Source organism: Primulina eburnea, chromosome 6, assembly GCF_022965805.1.
Source record: "Primulina eburnea isolate SZY01 chromosome 6, ASM2296580v1, whole genome shotgun sequence".
Lineage (NCBI taxonomy): Eukaryota > Viridiplantae > Streptophyta > Magnoliopsida > Lamiales > Gesneriaceae > Primulina > Primulina eburnea.
In genome coordinates this window covers 1,488,666-1,512,484 of record NC_133106.1, presented here as the reverse complement: position 1 = coordinate 1,512,484, position 23,819 = coordinate 1,488,666, and the positions used below count along the sequence as shown (strand labels likewise).

General features: G+C 33.3%; 2 protein-coding genes across 3 annotated transcripts; one reads left to right on the top strand and one right to left on the bottom strand.

The window, feature by feature from the left end:
* Positions 1 to 1,825: 1,825 nt before the first annotated feature.
* Positions 1,826 to 4,313, top strand: LOC140833728 (protein trichome birefringence-like 11). Of its 2 annotated transcripts, none has more exons than XM_073198077.1 (4): positions 1,826 to 2,680; positions 3,020 to 3,409; positions 3,561 to 3,719; positions 3,798 to 4,313. In XM_073198077.1, the coding sequence occupies exons 1-4, from the start codon at positions 2,280 to 2,282 to the stop codon at positions 4,171 to 4,173; spliced, it is 1,326 nt and encodes a 441-aa protein (XP_073054178.1). In that variant the 5' UTR covers positions 1,826 to 2,279; the 3' UTR covers positions 4,174 to 4,313. The 2 variants fall into 2 exon arrangements, with proteins under 2 accessions (XP_073054178.1, XP_073054179.1); XM_073198078.1 differs by having other exon boundaries at positions 1,839 to 2,680; positions 3,804 to 4,309.
* On the bottom strand, positions 4,251 to 6,458 carry LOC140833729 (aluminum-activated malate transporter 12-like). Its single transcript, XM_073198079.1, has 6 exons — positions 6,215 to 6,458; positions 5,733 to 5,873; positions 5,335 to 5,607; positions 5,137 to 5,255; positions 4,853 to 4,996; positions 4,251 to 4,701 (listed from the first exon to the last, which is right to left on the bottom strand). The coding sequence occupies exons 1-6, from the start codon at positions 6,435 to 6,437 to the stop codon at positions 4,342 to 4,344; spliced, it is 1,260 nt and encodes a 419-aa protein (XP_073054180.1). The 5' UTR covers positions 6,438 to 6,458; the 3' UTR covers positions 4,251 to 4,341.
* Positions 6,459 to 23,819: the final 17,361 nt, after the last annotated feature.

Here is a 23,819-nt window from a genome sequence, read left to right as displayed (position 1 = left end):
GAGAACTACAATTAAGACATCGTCAAATTTTACAAAATTCATAAGAATGTTGTTGGTTATATTGATGATAAGTTGATCATATGAATCTGGTAGACTTTGAAGTAGAAGCTCTGCACGTTCATTTTCTTCTATTTTTGCCTCATAGAATTGATATGGACAAATAGAGTATTTAGTGTGTTGATATGATCGGTCATTGATGAGGATTCCACCATCCGAAAAGTATAAACCGTCTTTTTAGAAAAATCTTATTGTGTACTGACTTGACCTCGTACATTTTTGTCAGAGTATTTCAGATAACTTTTGTCATTTTTATCTCAGAGATACTTGACAATACTTCGTATACTATAGCCAATTGTAAATTGACAACAACATTATCATTTATCTCGTTACACTTTCCATCGTCCATAATTTCCATCATTCTATCTCCAATAGTCTCCAAAAAATTATCTTTTTCTTCAAACTGCTTGTATATTTATTTTCCACAACATAAAATTGCTTTCATTGAACTTTTTTATCTCGTACCTGGTCAACCATTTTGTCTACAAAAATTTTAGTATATTGGACAAAATAATACCAACTTAATAAAAATCTCAAAAAAATTCTGATGTAGAAAATCAGTTTAGGCTGCAACCACAGAGCATACTCAGAATTTTTAGAAATTTTAAACCAAGACTCTGATACCACTAGTTTGTCCCACGTACGGTAATTTAATATAATAAATATGAAAATAAAAATAAATTGGATACCGATATTTACGTGAAAAACACCTAAAAATTTAGTGTAAAAACCATGGGTAAGATGAAAACTATAATATTTTATGGTGTACAACCCACTCATTGTTTTCCAAAGATAACGCACATTCTCTTAATACAGAAGAATAAACACCTCAAAAATATAAACATTTAATACTATAAGATGAGAGAAAACTCGATGAAAGAATGATTTCAGAATGAGAGGAATAGAGCTCTCAGTAAGTGTGAAACCGCGTGTAAGCAATTTCCTTCCATATGAAAAGCCTGCAAAATACGACCTGTCTTTTCCTCACAATTAATCAACACAAGCCTATGACATAGGACTTTCTTAGTGCATTTTATCTGGTTAATGTACTTTGCACTCTATTGTGTTAAACTAGATGTTTATCCAGTGCACACATAAGAGTAGCGGTAGAATGGTTCCCATCGAAAATAATATATGTATATATAAGTATATATACAAAATTTATTTTCCATAAAATAAATATAACAAGTTCAATGGCATCAAATGGTTCCTCGCTTATGGTATCAGAGTTTATTCAAGCATGTTTATCCTGAAAATTTCCAGATGTTAATCAAAATTAAGCAATAACATGGCATCACCATCATCCACGCCTGGACTAAAACCTATGTTCTTGTTCTTTACACATGCAACTCGAAGTCTCGAACCGAGTCAAATATGATGCTTGAAGGAGGCAACTACAACACATGGAGTCGAGCAATGCGGATTAGCATTAATTATTGCTTAAAATGAAATCGCTTTCGATTGCTTCTGATGTTCTCGAGCTCGATCTATTCCGACATACAGAATACCATACATGAATATTTATGCCCGTGTTATAACCATTATTTTAAAATCAGGTTGGGAAAAACTTAAATAAACTTTATACGATTTTGTGATATTTCTTGGAACAATATATTATATAGTACAAAGTTATAGTTTTTACTCAGCTAATTCTCATGGCATGTGGTATGAAAGAGACAAATGAACCTCACCATCATCCCAGTTCTCACAAATTTCCTACTTTCAACGTATATAGCTGATGGCCCACTCCTTCCCTCGATTCTCTCCCATATCTTTTTGAACTTTTTGTCCTGGGTGCCAAGTTCGATCCTTGAAAACACCAAAGATTCAATTTTCAAAAAAACATGAATTTAAAATATTCTGCGCCATTTTTTGCATGAAACATCAGCTGATAGAAATGGACTAAAGATAAATCTTTCGTGAAGTTTGCAAAAAGATTTCGCGGTGGAGTTTTTTCGTTTTTGTAAAAGACCCCACCTCTTCATCTTCTAATTCTGACATATCTTGTTTTATTTTCCCCTTTTTCCTCTACTATACTATCCAAGATTCAAGTTTTACCCTTTTGTTCTGGAACATCTTCTGTTCTCTGCTTTTAGTAAAGGCGAATTTTGAAAAGATTCCTACTCGAAAACAACCTCTTTCAACTTGTTTTATGCCGCGTTTATATTCTTCAAACAGGAGATGAATTCGAGCAAAATGATATTTTCAAATAGCTAATAAAAATGACCCACCTGGGTTTCTTCAAGATATCCAGGCGGCGCCTGAAGCTTCTGGGTCTCTCACCTGGTTTTATTGGTTGCTTTATTTTCAGCTTCTGTTTACTCTTTTGCCTCTTTTTCTTGGATTACAGAATAGTGAATACTTCACGTGGGCAGTCATTGTTTTGGACTTGGTTTAAATCCAATGGTTCTGCATCAGAATCAGAGATTGTGGGGTTTCTTGAAAGTGGGGGTGAAGGGTGTGATATATTTGAAGGGAATTGGGTGTGGGATGCGAGTTATCCACTTTATCGACCTCAAGATTGCATGTTCTTGGATGAGGGTTTTCGGTGTTCTGAGAATGGAAGGCCTGATAATTTCTATACAAAGTGGCGTTGGCAACCCAAAGATTGCACCTTGCCCAGGTTTCTTGGAAATTCTACTTCTCCTTTGGTGTTAATCTGCCATAAGTTTTTTTTTAATGTTTGTCTATTTTTCCCCATTAGACAGAATCTTTAAAGATAATGATTTGCTATCAATATGGATTCTTGAAAACAAATCCAAATTAAAAAATGAATATGTTGTTCATGTTCTCGAGTTCGTTTGATGTGATTTAAAACAGAGTGCTTAATGTGAAACATGGGCTAAGAAAATCAGTCTAGCATTTTACTTTGGAAGGTGGAGGCTTTATTTATCAGCCGTTGATTGAAGAAACTGAACCTTGTATGCTAGTGATTCTTGTTCTTGTTCCTTCGATGGAGCAGATTCAACGCATCTAATATGTTGGAAAAACTACGGGACCAAAGGTTAGTGTTTGTGGGCGATTCTATCGGAAGAAACCAATGGGAGTCCCTTCTCTGCATGCTATCGTCTGCTATTGCTGACAAGACATCAATATATGAAGTCAATAACACCCCAATCACGAAGCATATGGGCTCTCTGGTTTTTAAATTTAGTGATTTCAACTTCACAGTGGAGTACTACAGGGCTCCATTTCTAGTGTTGCAGAGCCGTCCCCCCGCTGGTGTGCCTCAAAACGTGAAACTGACGTTGAAGCTTGATGTGATGGATTGGAGCTCCGTCCAATGGAAGGGTGCTGATTTGTTGGTTTTTAACAGTGGACATTGGTGGAACAATGAGAAGACCATAAGAGAGTAAGATTCAAACTTTCACCTAGTGTAGCAAAAGATTTGAAATGCTGATTTTATGTCGTCAAAGTCGATGACCTGTGGATAAAATGAAAATCTTGCATGCTTCATTGGTTGAGATCTCCGATTTAAACTATAATTTTCATTTGTTTACTAGGGGATGCTACTTTCAAGAAGGGGCTGAAATCAGGCCAGAGATGAGTGTAGAAACTGCCTTTCAAAGGTCAATTGAGACGTTAATGGATTGGATTGATCGTGAAGTCGATTTGTCAAAGACCAAAATCATCTTCCGAACCTATGCTCCCGTGCATTTCAGGTAGTATCCTGTTCCCGATCCACAATGACACGTTTGATTCATCTTCATCATTCTGTAATCAATGATTTTCTTGGAAAGATGCAGCGGTGCGGACTGGAAGACTGGTGGTAGCTGTCACTTTGAGACATTACCAGATCTAAGTTCATTGCCATCCAAAACATACATTGAGTTCAATACGGCTATTGATGTCTTATCACAGTATCCGAGGATGAATAACATAGATTTGTTAAATATAACTGGTATGACGTCTCGAAGAAAAGATGCTCACTCTTCGTTGTATTACTTAGGGCCTAATGCAGGACCGGCTCCTCTTCATCGCCAAGACTGCAGTCACTGGTGCTTGCCTGGCGTCCCTGACTCTTGGAATGAACTTCTCTATGCACTCTTCCTTAAACGACGACAGATCTCTCACGGAAAAAAATTGACAAGTCGGTGTGATTCTCGTCCTCTATAGGTTTAGGAATGATGAAAAATTCTTAGTCATATCAGGTCTGATATAGCAAAAAACTGCTAGATCTTGAAATGGGAATATACTTGAATCTATTTTATTTGTATTCATCGTTAATTTGCGTTTATACATTTATGCATTTTCTCGTAGTAGCTATATATATATATATATACATCAAGAAATGAACTCATACTTTGCATTGGAATTTTGTGGTGAAAAATCAGCCAACTCCCCAAGTTCTTCCACTTTTTTGGCTAATATTTCGACCCTTTCCACGATTTGCATCAACAAGAAACTGAAGCTGGCAACAGCAAGATGAACTTCATCTGTTTTAAGAATTCCGCCAATCTTGGATGAGTAACAAAGTGGGGTAAATTGTAAATTCAGAGATCGCAGGTTTGGAGATAGGAGTGTCTTGGCTTGGCAACGATTCATTTTCTTCATGCTTTCTCCAAGCTCTTTCAATATAAATCCAACTGATATAATCAAAATTTCACACGGTTCCTTCATAGTTTGCCTTTGCATTGATGTTGGCTGATTTAGAAATACCAAAAAAAGCTTGATTTTTAAATTAGGAAAAGAATAATAAATCATTTATTACATAAGGAAATATATATATATATATATATATATATATATATATATATATATATTTTATGTAAAAAATAAAATAAAAAAAGAGTACCTGCTTGGGAGATTGAATACATTGTTGCAAAGAAAGAATCAGTGCACCAAGATCTCTTAGATACTCTCCTATTTCCAAGTATTTATTCCATGGATAATTTAGCCCAAATTTCCCATGCCAAGGCTCCCATTTTGCAAAATTTGCCTACATGTTTATTTTAGAAAATAAAATTAGCGTGTACAAACTAAGTTAAATATTATCAGTCAATAGGTATAACAAACTAAAATTACTAAATCGAACAAAAATATAAATATTTCGAGTTTGAGGTCGAGCTCGAATCCTACCAATGCTTCATCATTGGATTTGGAGTTCAAAACTGCCTTGCAAGCTTCGATGTAAGCGCCGCCAGTCTCTTGTTTGTTTTCCTTCTCATTTGTGATTGTGAAATATTCATCCAAACATCCTATACCAATACAACAATAAATCATTAAATATTATTACAAATTTGATTTCACTAAAAACCTGATTTACACTAAACTTGCCTTGAAAACTTGTTGAAAGTTTATTAAACCTTGAAGCCATTGAGTAATGTAATTCATCACTCGCCCAAATGGGATATATGAACAAACTGGTGATCATACATATAGCGAAACCCATGCCGATTGTAGCGAGGCGGTCACGGGCCAGCTCCACCACCTTCTCCACCCGGATCCCGGAAACCACCACCAAGTTGAAAGTGAGGATGAAAATCAAGGCCCCGTAATCATACCTTCTCTTGATTCTTGGGACCGTTCTACAATATGTTGCTCCAGCCCCTGATCATACGTTATATACCAAGACAGATTTTAGAGCGTCTGTCTGTCTGTCTGTCTGTCTGTCTGTGTGTGTGTGTGTATATATATATATATATGTGGTGTTTATATATAAATTTTTTCCTTACCAAAGATAAAAACTGAAAACCCGACAGTGACATGATTGCCAATCCCTCCAATTTGATCAGCACAGATAGCAGCCAAACACCCCAATCCACCACCTAATACAGTTCCAATCCCACGATTGATCCCTTTGCCTAACGTAGCGCCTGTAAACCATATGGCAAAAAACACGCACCATATATATTTATTTCATATCTCATTTTATATTAAATATAGCAGTTGATATGCATGGGCATGAATATTAAATATATGTTATTGCAAACGGGAAACTAATTAATTAATAGGTGAAATACAGTGATTATATATATTAAATTTTAGATTAAAAATATATATATTGCATGACAATAATTGGTTTCAAAGAATTGTGAAATTGATTATCTCCGATATAAAATACTGGGAAACATGAATTTTTAATTCTCTAATATTAATTATCACTGTTTATAATAATAATAATAATAATAAAAAACAAACAAACAAACAAACAAACCCGCGTAAAATTCGAAGACGACAACCACAGTCATAATAGCCCACATAGCATTTTCCCCAACTTGCTTGAATAGAGGATTGAGCAAATACAGAAGGGAAACCAAAACCAATGCCATCCCAACTTTGATGCTATGGATCACTCTTTTAGTCTTCATTTCCTCAAGAAATGAGGAAACAAATGACACAAATACATTCTTGTTTTCTCCCTTTACAATGCTTATCATTTTATTATTTTGTTCTTTGCACTTTTCTTTTGATGCGTGGGGACTTGTATTTGATTGTGCCATTGTATTTATAGCATGATGAGATGAGAATAATAGTGGCAAGTAAAGTGGAGACTATTATCACTCACATTGGTTTGTCCAAATAAGATTCAACATTCAAAATTTGATTTTTGATTTTGTACATTAATCTCGAGTGTCTTTTAATGTTTATTAGAAAATTTGATTATTTATTAAATTCAAAACAGTTTTGAGTGTACATGTCATTTTATTGCATTTTTTTTCTTGTTAAGCAAGCCTATCATAAGAAAAATTAGTGAGGATAATACAATTTTCTTATAAAATATCCAGTAAAGATTTTATTCGAGTAGATGTTCTATAAACCAACTGTTGACTAATGAATTTATTGACTTAGTTACAATCAACAGTCTTTATTTTAATATAATTTATATTTCATGGTTTTGTTTTAGTTTATTTGTATATCTATGCAAACGACTTTGATAAAAACATTGATTATACTTTAATACAAATGAATCGTACTTCGATCTTGAAACTCATTTGTAAACACTTTATATTATAAATTTGTTCATAGTCGATTAAGCCGCCTAAAAAACAAGGATGAATGTCGCTTGAGCTTGAGACTAGCATCTGTGACGTTGTGTACCGTGTTTCATGGTAAGGACATAGAGATGTTCACTCATACAGATGGGTAATTATATGATGATTGTACCGAAGAACCCTCTCTCGAACTTTCCAAGTGGTTATCATTCGTTGAGAGGAAAATTCTGGGGCTGTGATTGTACATCATCTGTCTTTATGACCCGAGACAATACTGAGGCTCTACATACTAGGATTATACTTTTGACTCGTTCACCAACTCCGCGAGGGTCACAAGGTGGTGAGGTTGGGTGCAATTACGTCATGTGTAGGAGCCAGTGCATTGTAGTAGAGAATCCACCTCTTACCTACGGATGTGGATATTCTATGTGATCTAACGAAATAGTAGTGCACGAAATCTCTTACCAGAGTGTAAGATGTACATTAGAGACAATTGTTATCTAGTTGTGCATGCGATGACACTATGAATATTTAATAAATGTATCATATAGTTATCAAATCTAATATGGGACCATCGATGAACCAATTATTGCAAATTTGATCGGAGATGAAAGGACCGTACTATACGTTAATCATAACCGATTGATTCTTGCAAACAAAATCAATGATACATAAAGAATTATTGGACGATTCTAGTAGACACTCTTACCATGATTCGATGGGTTTAGTTAAAAAATTATTTCTGACATTCTAATGATCAAGTGTTGATGCATGGGACGGGAAAAATTAGGATATGCCCGAATAAAGGAAAATGTCATGAATCACAAAGAGTTGTGAACCCACGACTAGCTGTATTTTTGAACTATTAAGGGTCACACAAGCAATGTATTATTTGTTCCCGTTGAGACAATAAATTCAAGGAGTTGAATTTGTATAAAATTATGAGATATAAATTCAAGTAGTTGAATTTATGACAATTAAAATTTGGAGAAAATAAATTCAAGAAGTTGAATTTATGAAAATTGAGAGTTTAAAATATTAAAGTCGGGTCTAGTCTTCTGGTTCTTTCTTCTTGCTTGTTGTCCTGCTCTCAAAGGTTAAGTTTTTTAAAGATTAAATGAAATGTAGTGGCGAGTATGTATAATGGGCTTGTTGGATTACAAATCCAACATGCTAAATAATTAAAGTTCTTAATGAAATTTAATATAATAATTAATTAAACTAGTTGGACTAGTCAAATTAATTAACTAAGCACATTAAATTTAATTAAGGAACCATAAACCTATAACAAAGGACTTGATATGAGAATTGAACAAAAGCTTCAAGAAGATTGTTCTTAGATAATACTACAAGAGCTATCTCCACTAATCCTGGAATAGTTGTTGCTAAGTGATTAATTCACTAAGACATAGTTTGGTACGCATTATAGGATAAACACATGATATATAATATAATGATAAGTTAAGGATAAATAAGATGTAAGATATCATATTTAATGTTTGGTATGATTTTAATAAGAGTGATTAAATTTATATATTATATTGTAATGACAAAATTAACCTTATCATAATAAATTTTATAATTTCAAAGTTGTTGATTGACTTCATATTTTTTATTTGTTCATGCGTCGATAGTGCTTGCATGATTTATTTAATTTTACCTAATTTTATATATTATATAATATGATAATTGAGCCTTTGATTTTGTGAGTCAAGTCAAATATCAATTTTTAAGGTTAATCGAGTGATACTAATAATTTTTTTGAGATTTATAAAAATCAATTTATATAATTATCATTTTATATATTATTAAAAAATAAATAAAAAAATTTATTTGATTTTAATTTCTACCTACTAGCTTAGATTTATAAAAAATCATTTATAGATTGAGGGTAATTATGTCATTTGTAGTGTATTTTATCCTTAAATTAAAACTATCACACCTAATAGAAGTGATATTTTATCCTTCAAAAAAATTATTTATCAATGGCCCATGATATTATAACGAGCTTTTTAAAAATGTACCAAACATAAGATAAAGAGGATTATTTATCAATCCCTTCTTTATCCTATGTACCAAACTATACCTATTTAATTTATTTAAATCATACGAGTGTCCAAAAAAGTTATTTGAATGTCAAAATAAAATTTTAAAACTTCCACTACATTTTGGATATAATAAACCGATTTCCCAACATATTTAATAAAATGCATCTTTTTTCGAGAGCTCTTCACTTAAAAATTCCAAAGTTAAGATTGCTTGACTCGGGATAATAAAGAGATGAGTGACCATTGGGGAAGTTTCTCAGGATAAATATGAGTAATGACATAAGTACGTCGTGTTAGTACAGTGAAAACAATCGTAAATTCATGACAAATATCTAAGAGCTTATGCACAACTTGAAAAATATACATGATTTTTAGAAATTTTTTGTCCTTTAAATAATAATAAAATTGCTGGATCGAACGAATAGTTGGACACCCTGAATAAATGCAAAGTTTGTAGGTTTTGTGACGTGGTATATATAAATAAGAGTACGTCTCTTGTGAGACGGTCTCACGAATCTTTATCTGTGAGACGAGTCAACCCTAACGATATTTACAATAAAAAGTAATACTCTTAGCATAAAAGTAATATTTTTTCATGGATGACCCAAATAAGATATCCGTCTCACAAAATACGATCTGTGAGACCGTCTCACAAAATACGATCTGTGAAACTGTCTCACACAAATTTTGGTTATAAATAAACCCTCACCTCAGGAAAAAGAGATCCATCACAAAAGGCAAGTTGTTATTTGTTCCACATATTTCACAAAAAGTAAATATGAAATTAAATATATATATTTAAAAGGGATTATTATATTAATGGAAGATAGTCAAATGCGAAGTTTAGAAAGACATCCTATGCTTTATATACTGGCTAGATTTTTTTTGGCATACAATATGTGAATACATTTGGTTTGTTTTGGTTTTTCAGTAATTTTAATATGATCTCTAAATTTTTAGAAATTACTAAAAAACCAAATAAAATATATTTAAATTTAAAGTAATAATAATAAAATTAAAATGAAAGAGACAAGGATGAGTGGAGGATAGCGTTAATCTTATGCCTGCCAATACGAACCAACATTGCCTACGCGCCACTCACACGGAAATCAAAATTTAGGCCGAACAACATATTATTTATCACAAAAATCTTATGACTTTCACATAATTTGGTTAGATAAATCTCTTATTCAATTCGATTTATGAGTTTTTTTATATCATAAATATTATTTTTGACTTCAGGTAGGATCGAGTCGACCCGTCTCACCTCATTATTTATACACACTTTCGTTTAAGGTAAAACTCCTTATTCCCCGATACAATCGAGTGTGATTTTTAAGTGGTCGATTAAAAAAAATTACAATATATATTTTGTATAAAGTTTTTATTTACACTTACAAGTGATAAATGGAAGCACAAAAATAAGATTTTTGGCTGACTCGGTATTCACTGCAACAAAAATCCTTGCATCATAATCTTTAGGTCAACTTATATTTTGATTATTTATATTTTATATCACTTTCAATTGATCAAGAAACTTTTAATGACACAGACGGAAACAATACGATGAATTTACATGAATTTAACTTAGATGAATTTCTCTGTATATCAATCCAAACATAATGTAGGATCGAGCGTTTGCCGCTTTATCAAAAACTATAGATAGTAGTAATGGTGCAACTCAAATATTTTAAACCGCACAGCAGCTCAAACACTACGGTTCCATCGCTCTACTAAACAAGGACAATTATTACACTCAACAATCTCTCTCCCAATAATTGCACTCCTTGCAATCAATGGGAATCGAACTCGTGACCTTGGCTCTGATACCAATTGTAGGAACGAGCGCTCGTCGCTTTACCAAAAGCTATAGCTATTAGTAATGTTGCAACTCAAATCTTTTAAACCGCACAGCAGCTCAAATACCACGGTTCGATCGCTCTACCAAGTAAAGACAATTATTGCACCCAACACATAACCTAATTAGGATTCGATTTTGTAAAAAAAAAATTGATTAATTATTTGATATTATAAAAAAATTTAAAACCAATTGAACTCCACCCTTTTTTCACATTAGGTTTTGGTGCTTTTTATTTGAAAAGTAATGGCCAAATATTGTTGCTCATATATATCTTTAGTGTCTCCTTAAATGTGCATGCACTAATTTTTTCAAGGTAAACGTGAAAGCAAAATGGTGAAATTTACATTTGGTGCGTTTGTATTAAAAGATAAAAAGTTTTTGTCTGTATGTAATCAGAACCCTATGGGAAATGGTCTAATTTGGTGGCCACTCCTTGAATTGCTTTTGCCTCAAATTTTGATTCATTAATTAATCAATTCATATTTTCAGTTTTGATATGGTGTCCACTTATCATGCTTATCGTCGAGGGGATACTTATTTATTGAATATGATGAAACATATCAAAATTATACATTGAAATTATACATTCGATTGATGAATGTTATTTAGTTATATGACACATAAATAGGCATCGTATCAAAATTATTCATGCTTATATAATCTTAATTTATTATCAGAAGAACATTGTCCTGCTGATCCACTACTGAATTTCTTGAAATTGGAGGGTGCTACTTCCTTGATGTTGATTGAAACCAGAATCATAGGCGTGTAATAAATAAATAAATAAATAATATTTACAAAATATATTTTTTAATAATATTATATTAATTTCGTTGACAACAAAAAACAATATTAAGCATATTTAAATTTCAAGAATAATTATTTTAGTCATCCCATGCCATCGTTGATGATGCCATTGAATCAAGTAACTATATATATATATAGAGTAGGTTTTTTGTGAAACGATCTCATTAATCTTTATTTGTGAGACGGGTCAATACTATCGATATTCATAATAAAAAGTAATTATGTTAGCATAAAAAGTAATATTTTTCATGGATAACTCAAATAAGAGATCTTTCTCACAAAATACGACCCGTGAGATCGTCTCACACAAATTTTTGTCAAATATATATTTCGATACTGGCAGCTTTTAAGACATGTAAATTGTGCTTTGAAATTATTTACGATTTCTCTTTTTAAATAATAATATAATTATTCTTTAAAAAACAGTAATTAAAAAAAAAAGAATTTATGCGGAGTTGTGTCAGTATCCAATTTCGTACATGAAATGGAGGAGAAAGCGGGGGGATGCTTTTCCGTAGCACGGAACTATTCTTGTCCAAAAAATACTTTTAAAAGACATATTTTAAATAGAAAATCTATCTATATATATATATATTAAAAAGTGAAAATTAAATTATATTTTTTTTTCTTATTATTAAAACATATTAAAATCACATTCTTTGACAATATGTCATATGTATGTTAACATTATCACAACTCTTCGATTGTTGTGCAATCCATTTACAAAATCAAATTTTCTCATATTTATACATTATTTAATTTGGATTTAAATTTATGCAAAAACTTGTGTGAGACGGTCTCACAAGTAAAGATGTCAATGGGTAGGGTATGGGTCGGATTTCATACATCCATCCCCATACCCATTTATTAAATTCATCCCCATACCCATCGGGTATTAAATTTCATCCTCATCCTAATACACATCGGATTATCGGATACACATACCCTACCCAAATATCCTATTATCATATACAATTGAATTTTTTCAAATTTAAATTGTTTCAATGAAATTTGAATATTTTAAAAAATATTTAAATGAACAATATGAAAAATTATTAATGATAAAAATTTGTAAAATAAACTTTATAGAAAAAATAACAAAATATAAAAAATAGTTTATATTAATTGAATAAAAGTAGGCAATTCAACAAAAATAAAATATTTTTCAAATTTTGAAGTCAAACATGGAATAAACTTACCAATGGATAAGATGAAAAATTGAATGAAAAATAAAAGAGCGGTAAAACCTTGAAACGTAAAAGTGAAAGGGAAAGGGAAGAGAAAAGAAAAATTATCGATTTACTTGAATTTGAGAAGATGAATATTTAATATAAATAAATATAATTACTATATATGTATGATTTACTTAGATTTGAGAAAATGAATCTTTAATATAAATAATTATAATTACTATATATATACATATATATATATATATATATATATATAAATATATATATATATATATATTTATATTTATATTTATATTTAATTTAAATAGGTATTCGGGTCGGGTGTGGGTCGGATTATATCAAACCCACCTCCATATTCAAACCCGAAAATCCTCATACCCGATTACCCAATTATTTAATCGGGTCTAAAAATCCATCCATACTCTCTTCTATTCGGGTCGAGTATCAGATCCTCCAACGGGTTCGGAGGAAATTGTCATCCCTACTCACAAGTTGTATTTTGTGAGACGGATCACTTATTTGAGTCATCTATGAAAAAATATTATTTTTATGCTAAAGTATTACTTTTTATTGTGAATATCGGTAGGGTTAATCTGTCTCACAAATAAAGATCCCGTGAGACTGTCTGATAAAAGACCTACTCTTAAATTTAAATATTAAAAACAAAATATTCATTGGTTTTGTCTAACCATGTCACCAATATTCAGTTTAATCAAAAAAGTTGTACCAACCAAAAGAGATTGGGCACTCAAACTCTGCTTGGTACGTACGATGCTACAAATTAACTGCATTTTACTAAAAATAGCTGATATAGAAAAATAATACTCATAATATAATACTATTTGGTCAAGACATATGCGATATGTGTGGTCTGCAGAAAAAAATTGAGAAGTGAATATTCTTTTTAAAATAAAATAAAATAAAATGAAGTTATCAATATTTAAAAATGGAAATGTTAAAGAAAGAAGAGAAAATGAAGTGGAATGTTTATTTTGGTAGTTGTATAATATTTTTTGAAATTATAGAAAACTTTACCAATAAACTAAAAGTTAGTTACTAAGATTTAAATTTAATAATTAATAATATAAATAAATATGGATTCCATGTAATTTCTTAATTCAAGTTTTCCATTATTAAGAAGTTGGATTCGCAACCATAACATTTCAATGGTAAATTATTATTTATAATGCAGCCAAAAATATGAGATTACCCCTTTCAAGAATATCCAAGTGTTCTGCTAATCAGGGTGGTCCACTCATTCGAGTGATCCACTAATATTCTATAAATCCGGATAGTAAAATTAGTTGGTTGTTATTTGCGTCACAAACACGTATTAGAAGTTGTTTGCACATTTACTCTTGAAATGTGGGTATCATCCCAGTTGCATCAATTTGTATGAAAATAATAAAAATCTAACTTTTAAAAACATGATAATAAATTTGGTCGTCCTTTATAATCTCCTAAACAAATGCAACACCATAAACAAAGAAAACTACTGAAAATATCTTATAAACTTCTAATATGATTTATCTTGACAATAAATTGTAAGAGTTTACAAAATATTAATATATAAAAAATGATAATTGTTGAAATCTGAACGAAAATGACTTGAACTACTGAAATCTGGAATGAAAACTATGAATTGATTAAAACTGTGAAAATTTTGTAGGGAGTTTTCTTGAATTTATGCGAGGTATGTGTTTTTGTTTCTCTACTACCAATGTTTTCCTTTTCCTCTGAACACTGGGCGGTTTTTCCACTCCTCTCATGATCCACGACATCCCATGATCTTCTCATGTTGGGACACTTCTTGATTCATTCAAAATAATTTAAACTGATGGGCTTATCTGATTCTCTTGTTTCTCAACATTGAAGGATGAAACATAGCTCTGTTTGAGAGCCGCAAAGTCCAAGGATTTCCACCACAAGTACACTACATTTGTTGGATCTAGTTTTCTACACGCTCAAACGCAGCGGAAGTTTTGAAATTTTATTTTATTTTGACAATCAAAATACGATTTGCTTTGGACGCTCGTATGATTTTAACAAAAACATACATAGGATGTTAGAATCGTTATACTTTTGGTGAATTAATCACGTGGCTTTAACTAATCCGGTATGAACGGATTAGTTCTTGATGAATCCCTACGAACTTTCTTCAAGAGACTTCTAGTTTGATCCTCCTATCAAGTCCACGACTAGATAATATGTTCCTCTTTCAAATTGCACTAGAGAATGTGAAAGAGATTTTGCGTAAGAAAGAAAATTAAGAGATACGGCTCAAAATTTTCCTTCACAAAGAATGGCCGAATTTTTTTTTTTCTTTTGGAGGTGGGTCTCTCGAAAAATTGTTTGGTGGTGGTGGTGGTAGGGTTTAACTTTTTATGTATTATATATAATTAAATTATAACCTAATTACATAATTAACATAATGGATTTGATTTAATTAATTGAGCTAGTTCAATTAGTTTAATTAATTTAATCAAAGCTCATTAAAATTTTAATAATTATCATGTTGGACTTGTACTCCTACAAGCCCATAAAATATACTACCCACCATATTTAATTTATTAATTAATAAACTCAACTTTTGAGCTTAATAAATTAAATATATTATAAATTCAACATTTGAATTTATTATTTAAATTATAAATTCGACTCCTTGAATTTTTATCACCTCCAAAATTTAATATTTAATAAACCCAACATTTGAGTTTAATAAATTGAATTCTCAAATTTTATAAATTCAACTCCTTGAATTTATTCTCTCAAAATTTAATTATCATAAATTCAACTCCTTGAATTTAATATATAATATAAATTCAACTTCTTGAATTTATTCCCTCAACGGGAACAAACAATCCAGTACTTGTGTGACCCTCAATGGTTCAGGGATACAGCTAGCCGTATATTCACAACTCTTTGTGATTCAGGACAGAATCCTTTATTCGGGCTTACCCTAGTTAGCCCCATTTTTTTCATCAACACCTTGATCAAGAATGTCAGAACTCATTTCTGATTGCACCCATCGGATCATGGTAAGAGTGTCTAGTAGCATCGCCCCATGATCTCCTAGGTATCACTGATAGTGCCTGAATGTACAGTGTGGTCTCTTCTTCTCATATATCCCGATCTAATCTGCAACCATTGGTTCATCGAAGGTTGCATATTAATTCGATAACTATGTGATAACTATAATAGTGGTATCGCGTTTACTATTTGGAGAACTCTTTCTCCAATGTACATTTCGTACTCTGGCCAGAGATTCCATGCACTATTTTTTCATCAAATCACATAGGATATCCACACCTGTAGGTGAGCGGTGAATCCCCGACTACAATGCACTGGCTCCTATATGTGTCGCAACTGTACCCAACCTCGCTACCTGATGACTCTCCTGGAGCCGGTAAACGAGTCAAAGCACAGCCCTAGCATATAGAGTCTCAGTGTTGTCTCGGGTCGTAAGGACTAATGGTGTACAATCAAAACCACGGACTTATCCTCTCTATGCTCTTACTAAGAAACGCAGTACACAACATCACAGATGCTAGTCTCGAGCTCAAGCGACCTTTATCCATGTTTTAGGCGGCTGGATCACTATGAACGAATTTAGATCATACAGTGTTTACAAACGAGTTTCAACATCGAATTATGATTCATTTGTATTAAAGTATAATCAATGTCTTTATCTATGTTGTTCACATGGGTATACAGATAAAGAAATAACAAAACATGAAATAATGAATTATATTAGAATAAAGATTGTTTATTACACACGAGTCAATAAAATCTCTAGCCAACAGTTGGCTTGTAGGACATCTACTCTAACAATCTCCCACTTGCCCTAGAGCCAACTACTCATAAACTTTAATCTCATTGCTTCGCGATGCTTCTCAAACAATACTCCTCGCAAGGGCTTCGTAAGTGGATCAGCAACGTTATCTGCAGAGGATACTCTTTCGACTGATATGTCTCCCCTTCTCACAATCTCCCGGATGATGTGGAATTTCCTCAGTACATGTTTGGATCGCTGATGAGACCTTGGTTCCTTTGCTTGCGCAACGGCACAAGTGTTGTCGCAATACACCGGGACTAGATCAACTCCATTAGGAATAACGCCCAACTCTTGGACAAAATTCCTCATCCAAACTGCCTCTTTGGCTGCAGCAGATGCAGCAATGTACTCAGCTTCAGTGGTGGAATCTGCAATGGTATCTTTCTTGGAGCTTTTCCACGAGACAGCCGCACAATTAAGCATGAATACAAAACCAGAGGTCGGTTTCGAATCATCTACATCACATTGGAAGCTAGAATCAGTGTAGCCTTCCAATTTTAATTCTTCATCCCCATAGACCATGAACAAGTTCTTAGTTCTTCTCAAGTACTTAAGAATGTCTTTCACGGCCTTCCAATGCATTGGACCAGGGTTCGCCTTATATCTGCTTGTAACACTCAAAGCATAAGAAACATTAGGACGAGTCGATACCATACCCTACATAATACTACCAATAGCTGACGCATATGGAATATGTGTCATCATCTCTATCTCTTCATCAGTTTTGGGACACATAGCTTTAGATAGAGTAATACCATGACACATTGGTAAGTATCCTCTCTTGGACTCTTCCATAGAGAATCGTTTTATAATGGTATCGATATAGGTGGCTTGGGTGAGTCCGAGCATCCTCTTTGATCTATCTCTATAGATTTGTATTCCCAATACGTAGGATGCTTCACCCTTGTCTTTCATGGAGAATTTACTGGCTAACCATACTTTAGTTGATTGCAGTAATCCTACATCATTTCCAATGAGCAGGATATCATCAACATAAAGTACTAGGAATGTCACTGCACTCCCACTAAATTTATTGTACACACACGGTTCCTCAGGATTCTTGGCAAAACCAAACTCTTTGATAGTGCTATCAAATCTGAGGTTCCAACTCCTTGATGCCTGCTTGAGACCATATATTGATCTCTGAAGTTTGCAGACCTTATGCTCACTTCCTACCGATGTGTATCCCTCGGGTTGAGACATATAAATTTCTTCTTTGATGTCTCCATTGAGTAATGCAGTCTTTACATCCATTTGTCATATCTTATAGTCATACCATGCTACTATGGCTAGTAGTATTCTAATGGAATTAAACATAGCAACTGGTGAAAAAATTTCCTCATAGTCAATTCCTTGCATTTGAGTATAACCTTTTGCAACCGGTCTTGCTTTGAAGGTCACTACCTTCCCATCCGCCCCAAGCTTTTTTTTGTAGATCCATTTGCATCATATGGGAACGATTCCCTCAGGTGGATCCACTAATGTCCAGACTTGGTTTGAATACATAGAGTCCATTTCTGACTGCAGGGCTTCAAGCCATTTGGTTGAATCAGTATCAGATATTGCTTCTTTTAAATTCATTGGATCACATCCAACACAAGACTTATCATGGCCTTGTTCATGAAGAAGCATATATCTTGCAGGTGGTCTAATAACCCTATCAGACCTTCTAGAAGCTTGTACTTCAACTACTGGTTCTTGGGAATGAGTTCAACTTCTATAATTGAGGGAGTATCTTGAATTTCTTCAAATCTTGAATTTCTTCAAGTTCTATCATCTTGTCTTTTCTATCTAATAGAAATTCCCTTTCCAAAAAGGTGGCATTTCTTGAAACAAACTCTTTTGCTTCATTGGGATGATAGAAACAATATCCAACAGAATTCTTTGGATATCCTACAAAGTAGTACAAAGTGGATCTACTATCCAATTTGTCTCCAACTGTCTACTTCACGTAAGCAGGACATCCCCATATTCTCATGTAAGAATATTTGAGAGTTTTTCCCATCCATATCTCATATGTTATTTTATCCACTGCTTTTGTATGGACATTATTCAACAATATTGCCGCAGTTTCAAGCGCAAAGCCCCAAAACGATATAGGCAAATCAGTGAATCCCATCATAGATCGAACCATGTCCATCAAGGTCCGATTTCGACGTTCAGAAACACCATTCAATTGTGGTGTTGCTGGTGGATTCCACTGTGAGAGAATCTCATTCTCTTTTAGATAACCCAAAAATTCAGCACTTAAGTATTCTCCAACTCGATCAGATCGAAGTTCTTTAATACTTTTTTCTAGCCGATTTTCTACTTCAGATCTGAATTCTTTGAACTTTTCAAATGCTTCAGATTTGTGTTTCATCAAATAAACGTACCCATATCTCGAATGGTCATCAGTAAAGGTAATGAAGTAGGAATGCCCAAATTTTGTGCTAACACTTAGCGGGCCACAAACGTTCGTGTGGATCAAATCCAGTAGACCATGCGCATGTTCCACGTTTCCATTGAAAGGAGTTTTAGTCGTTTTTCCATTTAGACAAGACTCACAAGTTGGTAGAGAATTTATGTCTGACAAGTCAAACATGTCTTCTCCCACTAGCTTGTGCATCCTTCTTTGGGAAATATGACCTAGTCTAGCGTGCCATATTTGTGCGGGATTTGGATCTTCTATTTTTCTTTTGTTTGTTGTTCTTTTTGTATGCGCTTGGATATTGTTTAACGGAATATCTTTTAATTTTAAGTTACAGAGATCGTTTGTTAATTCTCCAGTTCCAATCAAACATTCATTCTTATATAAATTGCAAACATCTTTAGCACAAACACAAGAATAACCATCCCTATCAAGCATAGAAATAGAAATAATGTTTTTAACCAATTCAAGAACAAATAAAACATCTCTCAAAAACAACTTAAAATTATTGTCCAAAATTAAAGTAACATCTCCAATGGCAGTGACAGTAACTCTTGCTCCATTTCCTAGTCTTAGAAAGTTCCCACCATCTCTAAGCCTCCTGCTTCTTCCCATCACCTTGCAAATCATTTCATAGATGAGAACCACATCCGGTATCCAATAACTAAGAAGAGGAATTAATAGAAACATTAACTTCAATATAAAACATACCGTGGCCAGAACACTTCTGGGCAAGATACTCCTCGCAATTACGCCTCCAATGTCCAGGCTTTTTGCAGTGGAAATAGACATGATCTGACTATCAGGTTTTGTGGGCCCCAGATTTGCTTTCTTGTATGACCTTTTGTTGGGCTTGTTATTCTTTGGAGGGGCATAATGATTCTTACCTTTATTTGGGGTTCCCTTTTTCGTACCATACGAAGAACCCACTAGAAGAACATGCTTTTCCTTTTTAATTGTGGCCCCATAATTAGTAAGCATATTGGCCAACTCTTCAAGGGTGGCCTCAAGATTGTTCATATTAAAATTAACCACAAATCCATCGAACGAGGCAGGCAAAGACAACAAGAGAATATCAGTCGAGAGCTCACTAGGTATAACCAAATCGAGTCCCACCAACTTCTCAATGAGCCCAATCATCCTAACACCATGCTCATGGACCGAAGTCCCCTCTTGAAAGCGTGTAGTCATGAGTTCTTTAACAGTCGCATGTCTTTTTGAACGAGTTTGTACAACATACAATTCTTTCAGATGAAGGTGAATGTCATCAGCATTCACCGCCTCCTCGAACCTCCTCTGAAGTTCATTCGACATAGAAGCCAACATGTAGCTCTTAGCTTGGAGATCATGATCCCAATGTTTCTCAAGCTTAGCTAATTCAGTCCTACTGATATAAGGAGCCGCCTCCTTAAGTGGCTTCTTATCAAGCACATAAAAAATCCTTTCGGAGTTCAGAACAATCTTTAAGTTTCGAAACCAGTCATGATAGTTAGGGCCAGTTAATTTGTTTTGATCGAGAATGATTTAAAGCGGGCTACGAGTAGACATCGTAAATATACTGAAAATGAAAAACAGATAATGGTTACTAATAATTTTAAAATAATTCTAAGATATAAAATATGGATTTCATTTTAGAAATTACCCTCATACTATTTTGACATTTTCACCACCCTCTGATGAAAAAGGGAAATCATATTTCCTTAGTAGGCACGTAGAGTCCAATTAGCCAATTATAATCCCGAATAATATCAGCCAATTATAATTTCTAAAAGGTAGAGTCCAATTGCAACCCTATGCAACCTCCGCGTGTTTTGCCTCACGTTTAATAAGGACCCAATAATATGACGTCGTTTATTTTCACGTGTCAAACCAACCCATCAATATTGAATTGTAGTGGACGGTCGCCATGAGTTCCCCCAATAATATGAGCCAAAGTCATGTGAGTTCCACTCAATTCACATCATATGTCCAAGGGAAGTCACAGCTTTCCGGCGTACAGGCCTCCCCAATAATATGAGCCAGACACTGTCCGCGGGTAAAGATCAACATGCAACCACGGTTGATGGAAGACAAGAAAAAATTAAACTCTTTTAATTTTTACTTTTTCGATTTGATATAAATTTTGAATCATATTCAAAATGAAGGATTTTAATTTTAAAATTGTCTCATCATTTTAATTTAAAAATTGTGTGCAACGAGTTTGTATTTTTGCCGGATTCATGCAACTATATTATATAATAATATACATACATGCATACTACTATATATCACATATATCATAATATGACATTCAACAATAAATAAGGATGATCGATCGCCAACACTATTAGATCCATGTGAGCCATACATGGATCCAGGTCTAAACCTAGGTGAATGCAGGGATGCAAATGCAACCATTACAAGAGCTTCCAATATTTTACATGTCTTCATCTCGTTCATCGGGCCCACCATCTTCCAGTCTTGATCTCCCACTATTTCTAATAATTACATTTAAATAGCCATGGCACATAAGAGATACATCTCATGAGGTGGGAACGGACCAGAAACCAGGCCCACTTTAATAATATCAAATATTAATAAAAAACGAATAAAACGATAAAATATCCTAACATACACCTAACACATTGGTCAAGGCTCTCGATCATCCTTCGTGCATTTAATATCAAATATTAACATCAATTTAATTAAAAAATTTAATTAATTGATAAATCATATATCTAATAATTATATCACTAACCACCACAATTATTAAATAATTTAATAAATTAAATAAACTCCTTTATTAAATTTCCAATTAAATCAATAATAATTGTTTTCTTATAAAAAACTCATTTTTATCATAAATAATTAAAATCATATTCTAATTATTTATTTTACAAGAAAATTATTAATTTTCCAAAAATTAATTTTCAAAAAGAAAAAATTGAATCAATTTCAAAAATATCAATTTTACCCAAAATTTTGAAAAATCAGAAAATTGCACCATGTGCCCAAACAATTCAAGCCCACCAATCAGCACGCTTCTCGAGATGATCCCCGGCAGTCGCCCCCGTTGCCCGCCCGCTACCCAAACGTTTCGGGCAGTGGCAGCTACTTGTGTGCGCGGCGTCGCGCGCAGCGTGCGGACGCTTTGCACGCTGCGCCGCGTTGTGCGACGCGCATGGCGGTGCACAGCGTGCGGAACGTCCGCACGCTGCGCCGCTGAGCGCGCGCAAGTTCACAGGGCGCTGCGCGCGGTCTGCCCGGAACAGTTCCGAGCAGATCGCAAAATTTTTTTTCCCGGAAAAAAAAAATTTTATGGTGCATCAATTTTCTGAAAATTTTCTTGTGTAGTTAGAAAAAAATTATTCAATATAATTTAAAATCATACGATTCAGAAAACCTGGCTCTGATACCACTGTTGGATCTGTTTTCTACACGACCAAACGCAGTGGAAGTTTAAAATTTTATTTTATTTTGACAATCAAAATACGATTTGCTTTGGACGCTCGTATGATTTTAACAAAAACATACATAGGATGTTAGAATCGTTATACCTTTGGTGAATTAATCACGTGGCTCCAACTAATCTGGTATGAACGGATTAACTCTTGATGAATCCCTGCGAACTTTCTTCAAGAGATTTCTAGTTTGATCCTCCGATCAAGTCCACGACTAGATAGTATGTTCCTCTTTCAAATTGCACTAGAGAATGTGAAAGAGATTTTGCGTAGGAGAGAAAATTAAGAGAGACGGCTCAAAATTTTCCTTCACAAAGAATGGCCGAGTTTTTTTTTTCTTTTGGAGGTGGGTCTCTCGAAAAATTGGTTGGTAGTGGTGGTAGGGTTTGACTTTTTATGTATTATATATAATTAAATTATAACCTAATTACATAATTAACATTAATGAGTTTGATTTAATTAATTAGACTAGTCCAACTAGTTTAATTAATTTAATCAAAGCTATTAAAACTTTAATTATTTATCATGTTGGACTTGTACTCCTACAAGCCCATAAAATATACTACCCACCATATTTAATTTATTAATTAATAAACTCAACTTTTGAGCTTAATAAATTAAATATATTATAAATTCAACATTTGAATTTATTATTTAAATTATAAATTCAACTCCTTGAATTTTTATCACCTCCAAAATTTAATATTTAATAAACCCAACATTTGAGTTTAATAAATTGAATTCTCAAATTTTATAAATTCAACTCCTTGAATTTATTCTCTTAAAATTTAATTATCATAAATTCAACTCCTTGAATTTACTATATAATATAAATTCAACTTCTTAAATTTATTCTCTCAACGGGAACAAACAATCCAGTACTTGTGTGACCCTCAATGGTTCAGGGATACAGCAAGCCGTGGGTTCACAACTCTTTGTGATTCAGGACAGAATCCTTTATTCGGGCTTACCCTAGTTAGCCCCATTCTTTTGATTAATGTACAGTACGGTCCCTTCATCTCATATATCCCGATCGAATCTGCAACCATTGGTTCATCGAGGGTTGCATATTAATTCGATAACTATGTGATAACTATAATAGTTGCATCGCGTGTACAATTTGGAGAACTCCTTCTCCAACGTACATCTAGTACTCTGGCCAGAGATTCCATGCACTATTATTTCATCAGATCACATAGGATATCCACACCTGTAGGTGAGCAGTGAATCCCC

What these genes read in the sequence shown, in the direction of transcription:
- LOC140833729 (XM_073198079.1), bottom strand. Translation starts at nt 6,437, where the DNA reads ATGATAAGCATTGTAAAGGGAGAAAACAAGAATGTATTTGTGTCATTT. An exon ending in ACTTTCAACAAGTTTTCAAG is followed by an intron (nt 5,256 to 5,334) that starts GCAAGTTTAGTG and finishes GTATTGGTATAG; the next exon opens with GATGTTTGGATGAATATTTC. An exon ending in AATCCAATGATGAAGCATTG is followed by an intron (nt 4,997 to 5,136) that starts GTAGGATTCGAG and finishes ATAAACATGTAG; the next exon opens with GCAAATTTTGCAAAATGGGA.
- LOC140833728 (XM_073198077.1), top strand. Translation starts at nt 2,280, where the DNA reads ATGACCCACCTGGGTTTCTTCAAGATATCCAGGCGGCGCCTGAAGCTT. An exon ending in AAAGATTGCACCTTGCCCAG is followed by an intron (nt 2,681 to 3,019) that starts GTTTCTTGGAAA and finishes TCGATGGAGCAG; the next exon opens with ATTCAACGCATCTAATATGT. An exon ending in AATGAGAAGACCATAAGAGA is followed by an intron (nt 3,410 to 3,560) that starts GTAAGATTCAAA and finishes TTTGTTTACTAG; the next exon opens with GGGATGCTACTTTCAAGAAG.